The 12,661-nt window shown below is 44.5% G+C and overlaps 1 protein-coding gene across 2 annotated transcripts in view; it reads right to left on the reverse strand.

Annotated features, from left to right (window-relative positions):
* SLC9A2 (solute carrier family 9 member A2) overlaps window positions 1-12,661 on the reverse strand; it is a 91,103-nt gene that overhangs the window by 21,260 nt on the left and 57,182 nt on the right. For both annotated transcript variants that reach the window (XM_070379867.1, XM_070379868.1), the window contains 2 exons: window positions 2,927-3,016; window positions 2,240-2,310 (listed from right to left, as the gene is read on the reverse strand). In XM_070379867.1, the coding sequence (XP_070235968.1) occupies window positions 2,240-2,310; window positions 2,927-3,016 (161 nt within the window). The remainder of the gene's footprint in view (window positions 1-2,239; window positions 2,311-2,926; window positions 3,017-12,661) is intronic.

The following is a 12,661-nucleotide window of genomic DNA, read 5'->3' on the forward strand; positions in this document are numbered from 1 at the left end:
AATATCACACATGTATACACACTGTGTGAATCACAATAAACTGTGGAAAATTCTGAGAGAGATGGGAATACCAGACCACCTGACTTGCCTCTTGAGAAACCTGTATGCAGGTCAGGAAGCAACAGTTAGAACTGGACATGGAACAACAGACTGGTTCCAAATAGGAAAAGGAGTACGTCAAGGCTGTATATTGTCACCCTGCTTATTTAACTTCTATGCAGAGTACATCATGAGAAACGCTGGGCTGGAAGAAGCATAAGCTGGAATCAAGATTGCCAGGAGAAATATCAATAACCTCAGATATGCAGATGACACCACCCTTATGGCAGAAAGTGAAGAGGAACTAAAAAGCCTCTTGATGAAAGTGAAAGAGGAGAGTGAAAAAGTTGGCTTAAAGCTCAACAATCAGAAAACTAAGATCTGGTCCCACCACTTCATGGGAAATAGATGGGGAAACAGTGGAAACAGTGTCAGACTTAATTTTGGGGGGCTCCAAAATCACTGCAGATGGTGACTGTAGCCATGAAATTAAAAGACGCTTACTCCTTGGAAGGAAAGTTATGTCTAACCTAGATAGCATATTCAAAAGCAGAGACATTACTTTGCCAACAAAGGTCCGTCTAGTCAAGGATATGGTTTTCCCTGTGGTCATGTATGGCTGTGAGTTGGACTGTGAAGAAGGCTGAGTGCCAAAGAATTGATGCTTTTGAACTGTGGTGTTGGAGAAGACTCTTGAGAGTCCCTTGGACTGCAAGGAGATCCAACGAGTCCATCCTAAAGGAGATCAGCCCTGGGATTTCTTTGGAAGGAATGATGCTAAAGGTGAAACTCCAGTACTTTGGCCACCTCATTGAAAGAGTTGACTCATTGGAAAAGACTCTGATGTGGGGAGGGACTGGGGGCAGGAGGAGAAGGGGACCACAGAGGATGAGATGGCTGCATGGTATCACCGACTCGATGGACGTGAGTTTGAGTGAACTCCGGGAGATGGTGATGGACAGGGCGGCCTGGCGTGCTGCAATTCATGGGGTCGCAAAGAGTCAGACATGACTGAGTGACTGAACTGAAGTGAACTGATAAACACATATATGTGTGTGTGTATATATATGTACATATAAATTATATATTAGCTTAGACAGTAAAGAGTCTGCCTGCAATGCAGGAGATCTAGGTTTGATACCTAGGTTGGGAAGATCCCCTGGAGAAGGAAAGGGCAACCCACTCCAGTATTCTTGCCTAGAAAATCCATGGACAGAGCAGCCTGACAGGCTACAATCATGGGGTCTCAAGAGTCGGACACAACTTCACAACTAAACCAGCACATAAATTATATATACATAGAGAGAGATACACATTTATGTGTGTGTGTGCATGTTTAGTCGTGTCCAACTCTTTGTGATCCCATGGACTATAGCCCACCAGGCTTCTTTGTCCCTGGAATTCTTCAGGCAAGAATACTGGAGTGGGTTGCCATTTCTTCCTCCAGGGGATCTTCTCAACCCCGGGATCAAACCCATTGGCACGCAGATCTTTACTCCTGTGCCACCTGGGAAGCCCACACATCTATGTAAATGCACGTAAATTTTCAGAGAAGTGTAACTTTAAAAATATTTGCTATTTTTGCAAGTCTATGTATCTCCTCAGGTGCTCTGGAGCTCTGCATTTGACAAAGCCCCTCAACATGTGTGGGAGAACAGACAGTAATGGAACCCCCAGTTTTAAACCAAACAGACTGCATTCCTCGGCCTCCCCCACAGTGAGAAATGCCCATGTAATCAGTCCTGGTCATGCAAGGCCAGGCCATGTGATTCAACTGGAAGAACTGAGTGAGGCCTCTGATAACTTTGATTAGGCGGAAGCTAGGACATATTCTTTGTCTCTTTGTTGACTTTCTTCCTGGAATGTGCACATAATAGCTAGTGTCGCAGCAGCCATTTTTGGCCTGAAAGGCAACCTTGGAAATGGAGGTTCTTGGTGGAGGAAGGGTCCTGGGACCATGAGGAGTCAGTGGAGCATAATTCACCTGTTAACCGTACACTGCCTACCTGATACTTACATAAGAGAGAGATAAGCTGCTACCTTGTTAAAGCTACTATTGTTCTAAGCCTCTATGAGAGCCAAACTTTATCTTAAAGGACAGACTATGGCACAATAGGAAAGATCTGAAAGTTTGAAAAAATAACACAAGTCAGTATGTCCTGCTCCCAGACTAATCCAGAGCCACTTAAAGCCTTCTTACTTGTCTCTCCAAAAGTTGTGACCCCAATGACCACAAACATCTTCAATCCCGGTCTTCACGTGATCAAAAAACTAAAACAGAAAAAGCCAGCTGGTTGATTAATTTTTACCCGAAATCAGTCATTTCTGTTTCTATTTACAGAAATTATTAATTCCTACTTATAGAAATGATAGTGATTATTTCTGTGTGTAGAAATTATAACTATAGAAATGTACAGAATTCTAATAGAAATACTACTACTACTTCTATCACGCCTAAACTTCAAAGATGCTGATACTTTTTGGTTTTGGTTTGCTTGAGTTTTAACTGAAAACAAATAAGACAATTCATCTTCAAACAAATTCATGAGATGTTTGTCATATCGATAATTAGAATTCATAACACAATAGTTTGTACTTTTGGAAACTATGAAATATGGTCACAATTTTCCAGTAGAAACATTTCAGGCTGAAGTAAGGGCTAAAAGGGGATTCCTTGGCCCTGCATTCCTGCAGGTGTGTAACCTCCATGGGGGGCTATGTTCATTCTACCCTCAATTCAGCTCTTCCTCAGCCCACCCCCCACACCCCATCACCCTCTGCCAGTTACCTCTTCTTCACGAAATGAGACCATGGTGTCAAGCTGTCTGACTTAATCCCATAATTTTCCCTGTGACCACTTAAATTGATCTGCTACATTAACACCTACCCGACAATGGATTTCCTCACTGACAGCTTGCTGCTTCTTATTGGACCTCTTAACATCAAGGAACTCCACCAGTGGTCGGATAGTTATTCCCTGCACAAAAGAAGCGGGGAGGAAAACCGTATAAAATTCAAGAATAACTTGTAACCTCCTAATACTTGATAACCAACAAAAGATACCCTGCCCCCAAGACTTAACGGAGCATAAGTAACATTTTGTTCATTTTTCCTTCCTCTTTAAAAACTGGCATATTTTCAGAGGGCCATGTCCCAAAAGCTGCTACTACAAAAAAAATGTGGACAGGATGCAAAAAATTGAAAATGTGATGCTCTGGAATTCTAAGAAAAGGAAAATCCTAAGAAATAATAAAGGCTCATCCAGTTCAGAGGAATAGTCTACTTGTCTTATTCACAGAAAACATTTCAACTATTCATTCATTAATCTGTTAAACAATCTGAATTGAGCTTTTACGGTGTCCATGTCAGAGGCTTGGGAATCAGGGACTCAGAGATGGACAGTTAAGAACCTCAGCTTGAGGACGTTGTAGTCTTGTGAGGAGAAGGATACACACAAAACAGTTAACAAAGTAGAAGCAGAAAGAGAGGGATACACAGGGAGCAGGTCAAGGGGGGCTCTGTGGAAAGGTAACCCTGGAGCTGAACCTTACAAGATCTTGTGCTGCTGTGCTGACTTGTGTCTGAATCTGTGACCCCATGGACCATGGCCCGCCAGGCTCCTCTGCCCGTGGGGATTCTCCAGGCAAGAATACTGGAGTGGGTGGCCATTTTCTCCTCCTGGGGATATTCTTGACCCAGGAATCAAACCTGTGTCTCCTGCATTGGCTGGTAGATTCTTTACCACTGAGCCACCTGGGAAGCCCATTATATACATAATATTCTACTAAATATATATATATATATATATATATATAATTATATACTCTCTCTGCATATGCATGAAATACATAATCCTACTTATGAAATGCACAAAACCTTTACAAAGAGAACTATAAATGTAATTAAAGGATATGAATTTTAAAAAGACACAATTCCTAGATAGCACTATATAACACCATCATGATGACAATTTTATCTCAATGTATACGCAATACAATTCCAGTTACATGTTCCAAATGATTTTAAACAGAACTTGAATATTTAGAAGTCAAGGAAATGTTCAAAATTAACCTGGAAGAGTAAATATAACCAGAGAAATTTAGACAAAATAGAATGGTGGTGACCTTACAGCTACCAAAATAGCTAATATGTTTAAAATTATGTGATATGGATACTAAAATAGGCCAGGGTAAGGACGGGGTGAGAATGTGGGGTCAAGGAGGATCCCCAAGTTACTCGCCTGGTTGGCAGATGGCTGCTACCACTGGGCATGAAGAATTCACAGGGTCACTGGACTTGGGGAAGGGGTGAATATGTTAGGGGATGCTCCCTGACACGAATTTGATTGCTGTCTCATCTCTCTGCACATCTTTAAGTCTTTCCTTGGTGGCTCTGACAGTAAACAATCTGCCTGCAATGCTGGAGACCCAGGTTCGATCCCTGGGTCAGGAAGATCCCCTGGAGAAGGGAATGGTTACCCACTCCAGTATTATTGCCTATGAAATCCCATGGATGGAGGAGCCTGGCGGGCTACAGACCACAGGGTTGCCCAGAGTGGGACATGACTTTGCAACTAACACTTTCATTTGATAATATAAACTGTGAGACACAGATATCTTAAAGGAGGTCGTTAATTTTGTTCCATCAGTCCAGCTTCAAGCATTTTTCAGCTTTAATTTTCTGAAGCATGAGTGATTTTAAGCAAACCTGGAATAAGGCACACCTTGCGTTCTACCTGTATTTCCGTCTGCCCTTTGAAATAACATAGGTGGTAACAACCATTTTTCAATCAACACGTAATCTGCCATTTTTAACTTATGTGATTGAAAATAGGTATCAGCACGTGGTTTGCAGTGATGGGTGATTTCATGAGTTTCAGATTCCATGAAGCCTCGAGGTTAATAATAGCTCTAGGGGAAAAAAATCAACAAAGTCCATGCTATTTATAAAATGATATAGTGTGTTCTCAGTATGCAAAGTGCTGTTTCATATGCTTTTACCTACCAGTATCCATTCAGTTAATAAGGCAGTGTCTTACATTTATAACAATAATGTATTGATGAGATGCAATGGAACATTGACACTGTCTTTTTTCTCACTCCCTAACTTTATTTTTTATTTTATATTGGAGTATAGCTGATTGTTGTTGTTGTTCAGTCGCTAAGTCGTGTCCATCGCATTTGGATTCCGTGGACTGCAGCACACCAAGCCTAGAGTGCTTCCCTGTCATTCAGTTCAGTTCAGTTCAGTCACTCAGTCGTGACTCTTTGCGACCCCATGAATCGCAGCACGCCAGGCCTCCCTGTCCTTCACTATCTCCCAAAGTTTGCTCAAATTCATGTCCATTGAGTCGGTGATGCCATCCAACCATCTCATCCTCTGTGGGCCCCTTTTCCTCTTGCCCTCAATCTTTCCCAGCATCAAGGTCTTTTCCAATGAGTTGGTTCTTCACAGCAGGTGGCCAAAGTATTAGAGCTTCACGCTTCAGCATCAGCCCTTCCAGTGAATATTCAAGGTTGATTTCCTTTAGGATGGGCTGATTTGATCTTGCAGTTCAAAGTGAAAGTGAAAGTCACTCAGTCGTGTCTGACTCTTTGCGACCCCATGGACTGTTGTTGATGGAATTCTCCAGGCCAGTATACTGGAGTGGGTAGCCTTTTCCTTCTCCAGGGGATCTTCCCAACCCAGGGATCCAACCCAGGTCTGATGGGCTACAGCAGCCTGGCAGGCTACAGTCCATAAGGTCACAAAGAATCGGACACAACTGAATCAATTTAGCATGCACTTAGCACACATATTCTAGTTTTATATACAGTCTCTCTATTTTTCATTAGTCTTCTGTAGGTGTTTATGTTTTCTTTTTTAATTACCAAATGGGATGAATTTGCGTATGTTCATTTTATGTCTAGCCATGTGGGTTAACAAATAAAGAAATCCCTTCGTTTTCCAACAAACCACTGAAAGACATATTTACAAAGCATAAGTTAAATTTTCATACTTTCACGCAGCTTTGTTGCAATAAACACAACACCCTAGAGCCAGGCCTGGCAGAGAGGAATGGTTACGCAGTGGCCCCAGGGAACATATCAGCTCAGTGAGGTTTATTTTTCCCCTGGGCTTCCCAGACGGCTCTAGTGGTAAAGAAACCGCCTGCCAAAGCAGGAGACAAAGGAGACAGGATTTTGATCCCTGGGTGGGGAGACCCCCGGAGGAGGAAATAGCAGCCCACTCCAGTATTCTTGCCTGGAGAATCCCATGGACAGAGGAGGCTGGCGGGCTACAGTCCATGGGGTCACAAAGAGTTGGACATGACTGAAGTGACTTAGCATGCACGCACGTGCCATCTCTGCTTTCTGCCCACCCTCAAACCCTCACTCTTCTCCTCCCAGCAAAGTGGGAAAGAAAAAGGAACTGCTGTCTGATTAAATAAGGTACATTCTTTGGGTTTGTTCTTTGGGAAGAATTTTCTTTTGGTTTCTTTGGAATTAAATTTTATAAAAAAAAAGGCGGGGGGCGGCTGTGGCAGGGGTGAGTGGGTATGGCTTTATATTTCTTTGCTGATTTAGCAGAAAACTTTCAGAACTTGAAGAAACTGTTTTCATTCATTAAAAAATATTATTATCATGCTGTCCTGTATAAGGCTTTCTCACATTCCAAGTTTGATCAGAGATTCATAAATACAGTTGTGCATACAGTATTTATTTTAGAATAATAAATAAATCCTACTTACCCCATTTTAGGATGAGGTAAGTAGGGTGACAATCATAAAAGTGTTCAAGGAGGAGCCTGTGAACTTGCAAATCCAGGTACCTCACAGTTCCAGACAATGACTTAACAGCTGGTTATGAAACCAGTCTACTAAGGAGGCAAAATGAGGCTCCATTCTTGCAATTCCTGTCAACCGTACTCCTTGATGGACTTCTAGTTAATAACTGAATGAATTTGCAGAATTGTGACAATCTGCTCTATAATTGTAAGGACTAGCTGAATAATAATTATTGGGCTCTAAAATACATTGAAAGGAGTTGAGTTTTCCTTTTTTTTTTTTTTAATATCATTTTACTTAATGTTATGATGAAGACAGAGAAAATCCCCAGGTTGAACACTGGCATCAGATATTGTGTTTACATACATATTTCCTCCATATTGCTTGGGAGGGAGGTTCCATGATTCAGATCTTACAGCAAAGCAAACAGAGGCTCATGGAGGCTGTTAGAACACCGACCCAGAACAGCTTTACTCCAAAACCTGCACTTTACACTACTGGGCTCCAGCTCTTCTCAATCTGGATGATCATTTGAAAACCAGAGAGACAGGTTATATTGTCTATGTCATTACCAACCTCATTTAAATGAAACTGAGTGTATTCACACGAGCAATCAGAATTGTTTACTCATTCAATGTTCTGGGTCAGATGGTAAAGAGTCTGCTTGCAATTTGGGTTAAATCCCTGGGTCAGGAAGATCCTCGGGAGAAGGGAAAGGCAACCCACTCCAGTATTCTTGCCTGGACAATCGCATGGACAGAGGAGCCTGGCAGTCCATGAAGTCTCAAAGAGTCAGATACGGCTGAGCACAGCACAGCACAGTCGATTTACAATGTTGTGCTATTTTTGGGTATACAGCAAAGTGTTCCCATTATACATTTACATGTATCTATTCTTTTTCAGATTCTTTTTCCATATAGGTTATTACAGAGTACTGAGGTCCTGTGTTGAGTAGTTCCTTATTGATTATCTCATTTTTATATACATAGTAGTGTTTATATGTTAATTCTAAACGCCCAATTTATCACTCCCACAATGAACTTATTTACAGACACACTGCTCTTTTTTAACTTGACACATTAAAAACTTTCTTAATCAGTGTTAACTACTGCTATACATGGTGTTCATTCAGTCTTCTAACATGAGGAATCAAAGCCTCACTTGCATCTTTTGGTTGAGCTCCAATTTGAAAAAATCCAAAATACCAAGACTGAGTAATAACACCTTATATTAACCACCTATGTACACACATTCAAAGAGTCAATAGTATAAATTTATTGTAACATTCTTCTTTTTCCTATTGATGTCTGTTCTGACTGTAGAAGGGCAATTCTCCATCTGTCCGACCTATTCAATAGTATCTAAACTCTGAGCTTACATTTTGTGTGTCCTCTCTCGGGTTACATCTTTTTATTCAGCCTTTTTTATTTCATTTTACAAAGCCTCACCCATGGTGTTGGGGCAGGGGGCTGTTATTACACTGTGGATATTTGTGTAGATAATAAGAGCTGATGGATTCATCTCCAAACAACCCGGCTGCTAGTTGCTCTAGACTGACACGGTTCTATTTTTGTATTTGAGACTCAGACATGACACCTTGAGCTCTGAGAGTGTGGAGAGAAGTCCAGAGGATTGACTCAGCCTGGCCAGGGCTTCCGGTGGGGCCTAAGGACAGAGCAGCAGGCTTGGGAAGAGGAGGAGAGTGACACCCTTGGTCTGACCTGCCCCCTCAACCACTCTGCCCTAAGCTGCTGTTGCAACACTAAAACGCTCAAGGCAAAATGGATTCACTTTCTTTTTCAAATTCTTTTCCTACTTAGGCTGTTATGTAATATTAAGCATCATTTAGAAAAGAAGAGTTACGTGTATAACTGAATCACTTTGCTGCACACCTGAAACTAGCACAACACTGTTACTCAACTATACACTGATATAAAACAAAAAGTTACACGCATGGATGCAATATATATTACCGTATTTAAATAGATAGCCAGTGGGAATTTGCTGTATGATGCAGGGAGCTCAAACCCAGAGCTCTGTGACAACCTAGAGGGGTGGGATGGGGTGGGAGGTGGGAGGGAGGCTCTAGAGGGAGGGGATATACATATACCGATGGCTGATTCATGTTGATATATAGCAGAAAACGATGCAATATTGTAAAGCAGTCACCCTCCAACTAAAAATAATTTTTAAAAAATGGATTCATTTCACAGCATCATCTCCCCGCTACTCTGAGAGCAGCTACTTGGATGCTTGTGCCAAGGTTCCTGTAAACACAGTGTGAGCAGATGGAGACAGGGTCTCTGCTTCTCTCCACCCAGAGGCTCCATGCTGTCTTCCTGCATTTAGGACAGGAGCTCTAACCAAACCCAGATGTCTGAACTCAATTAGTATGTTAATCAACTGAACTATACCTAACCATAACCTGGTAAAGACTGTCTTCTCTCGGGGGTCAGCAGAACCCCAAGGTTCTGAGCCTGTCTCTGGAGACAGGGTCCCTGGCTCACCCCCAGCTTCCATCACTCACCAACCTGTGCCCTGATCAGCTCGCTCTCCCTCTCTGAGCCTCAGCTTCCTCAGCTGGGGGAACCGCTGGTCTCCTTCACCAGGGCTTGTCTGGAGGATGAAATGAGATCGTGCACCCAGGATAGCCCCTGTCTCAGTTTCAGTTCAGTTCAGTCGCTCAGTCATGTTCGACTCTTTGCGACCCCACGAACCGCAGCTCGCCAGGCCTCCCTGTCCATCACCAACTCCCGGAGTCCACCCAAACCCATGTCCATCAAGTCGGTGATGCCATCCAACCATCCCATCCTCTGTCGTCCCCTTCTGCTCCTGCCCTCAATCTTTCCCATGCCCAACACAACAAGGAAGAAGTCACTGGAAGGCTCTGCATGGCAAAGATGCTGGTGACAAGGACCTTGGGGGACAGTGGCCATTTCTCCACTCGGGGAAGGATCTCCCCAGGTTTCCTCTTCCCGTCCTCCCCAGGATTCCTTAGCCTGAACAAACTACCGTCCACAGTGTTGGCAGGTATGAGTGAGTGAAGGATGAACCGCTGCATGGAGAGGTAACCAGAAGGAGAAGAAATGCAGGACATACAACACACTCACTCTGCACTGGCCACTCTAGCAGGTACTTCATTGCTTTATTTTTAAGGATTTTTTTTAACATGGACCATTTTTAAAGTCTTTATGAATCCGTTACAATATTGTTTCTGTTTTATGCTTTGGTTTTTTTTTTTGGCCATGAGGCAGGTAGGATCTTAACTCACTGACCAGGGATGGAACCCACATGTCCTGTACTGGAAGCCAGGAGTCTTAACCACTGAACCACCAGAGAAGTCTCGCAGGCACTTTTTTTAGAGTTAAGACCACCCCCTGAGCCACCCTTTCCTGGCTGTGTAAACCTGGGGGAAGGTCTTCACCTGGGCTTCAGTGCCTCAGCTTCCCTGTCTATGAAATGGGAGCAAAGACAGTGCTTCCTCCCAGAGTGTGTGCCTTAGAACAGTTATGGGGATTTAAAGAGCTAACATCAAAGGTGCTTACATCTGAGTCAGGCACCTAGAAAGCATTCCGTGACTACCTGGCAAACAAAATATTTTTTTAAAAAATCAAACAAAACATCTCCTGTGTTCTTATGGTGAGTGTCACTTATCACACTTCCTTGGCCTCCTCACCTGCCTCGTCTCCTCCCAGGGTCTTAAGGTTGGGCTGCCCCAAAGCCAGGTACCGGTCCTCTCTTGGTTTCCTCAATGGATTTTCACCCCCTTGGTGATCACTTCCAGCTTCCCAGCTGTGGATCCCAGCCCTGTGCTGCTGACCCAGCTCCTTCCTGGACTCCAGGCTCAGGTACCGCACCCTCCTGTTCATCACCCCCACCCACAGGTCTCACAGCCCCCAACCCCTCCCACCGCGCCACCCACAGCCCGCCTTTTCTCATGTGGGGCCAGTCAGTCCGTATAGTTCGGTCCCTCACGGCTCCTTTTCCCGACACCCCACACTGAACCCATCGGGGGTCCTGCAGGTTCCACCTTCAGAAGTCAGGTGGAACCAGGACCCCAGCCCTTTCGCCACCTGGCCGCCATCCTCCTGCTTTGTCTGCTGACCGGCTGCACTGCCCCCCACCCCATTCCCCACCATACTGGCTCATCCTCACTGTCCCTCCCCACAGCAGCCGGTGGGATGCTCTTACAAAGTGAAGCACACCCACAGCAGCACCAAACTTCCCATGCTGCTTCCATTTCACCTGGAGAAGAGCCCATGTCCTGACAGTGGCCCGCCTGACCCCACATGACCCAGGACCCCAGACCCTCCCTCACCTCCTGTGTCCCACGCTGCACTCCCCTCCAGCCACGTGGGCCATGACCACACTGCCTTCAGATCTTTGTCTTTAGCCCCCTTTGCCTGGAATGTCCTTCAGCTTAGCTAATCCCTTTACCTCCTGCAAACCTTTATTCAAATACCACATTTTTCATTGTTGCCTTCTATGACTATTCAATCGAGAATTATAACCCTGCTCCCCCCTCCCCTGGCCTGAGCCCCATTGTTTCTTTTTTTTTTAATTATTATTATTTTTTACTGCACTGGGTCTTTGCTACTTGCATGGGCCTTCTCTAGTTGCGGTGACTGGGGGCTATTCTCTAGCTCCAGTGTACGGGCTTCGCAATGCAGGGTCATCTCTTGTTGTGGAGCACAGGCTTCAGGGCATTCAGACTTCAGCAGTCGTGGCACGCGGCCTCAGTAGTTGTGGCTCCCAGGCTCTGGAGCACAGGCTTAACAGTTGTGGCACATGGGCTTCACTGCTCTGTGGCACGTGGGCTCTTCCTGGATCAGGGATCCAACCTGTGTCTCCTTCGTTAACAGACTCTTTACCACTGAGCCACCACCACCAGGGAAGACCCTACTGTTTCTTACAGTCCAGCATCTTTCACCTTCTCACAGACTCTCATTGCCTCAACTACCAGACTGACTTTCACTGGAATAGAACCACCACAGGGTTGGGGATATTTCTGGATATTTTGCTCACTCTTGGATTCTAAAAGCCCAGAGCTCTGTCTGGCAAACAGCAGGAGCCCTGGGCATATTTTCTAAATGTGTGTGTGTTAGTCACTCAGTGGTGTCTGACTCTTTGTGACCCCATGGACTGTAGCCTACCAGACTCCTCTGTCCATGGGATTCTCTGGGCAAGAATACTAGAGTGGCTTGCCATTTCCCTCTCCAATTTTCTAAATGAATATCCACAAAATAGAATCTCTTAAGAGCTGGATGATTAACATAAAGTGAAAGTTGCTCAGTCACGTCCGACTCTTTGTGACCCCACGGACTATATATTCTATATAGTCCATAGAATTCTCCAGCCAGAAGACTAGAGTGGGTAGCCATTCCCTTCTCCAGGGGATCTTCCCAACCCAGGGATTGAACCCAGGTCTCCTGCATTGTTGGCAGATTCTTTACCAGATGAGCCACCAGGGAAGCCCAAAGTGAAAGTCGCTCAGATGATTAACCTAAAGAGGTCGGTAAACTTGCAAAGTCAGGATCCTGACTCAGGCCCATGCCCTCCTACTACTACCTCCTCCCCATGTTAAACTTGCACTCACCCCTCCCGCCGTTCCATGCACAGCTCTACAGTGAACCTACATCCCAGAGCTGCTGGAAGGTCATAGCACAGCTAGCATTAACACGCACCTTTACGAGGTCAGAGAGGAAGACAAATGCCAAGGATTAGCAAGGGCGGTTAATAAGTTTCCAAGAGGAAGCTCAGCTCACACAGCTGTTTCCTTAAATAGTAATTCTTCTGTGCTGGCCAAGTGACCAAATTGGACTCTCTGAGACTGCTGCACAATCCAGCGACCTGATG

This window comes from Bos mutus, chromosome 11, assembly GCF_027580195.1.
Source record: "Bos mutus isolate GX-2022 chromosome 11, NWIPB_WYAK_1.1, whole genome shotgun sequence".
NCBI lineage: Eukaryota > Metazoa > Chordata > Mammalia > Artiodactyla > Bovidae > Bos > Bos mutus.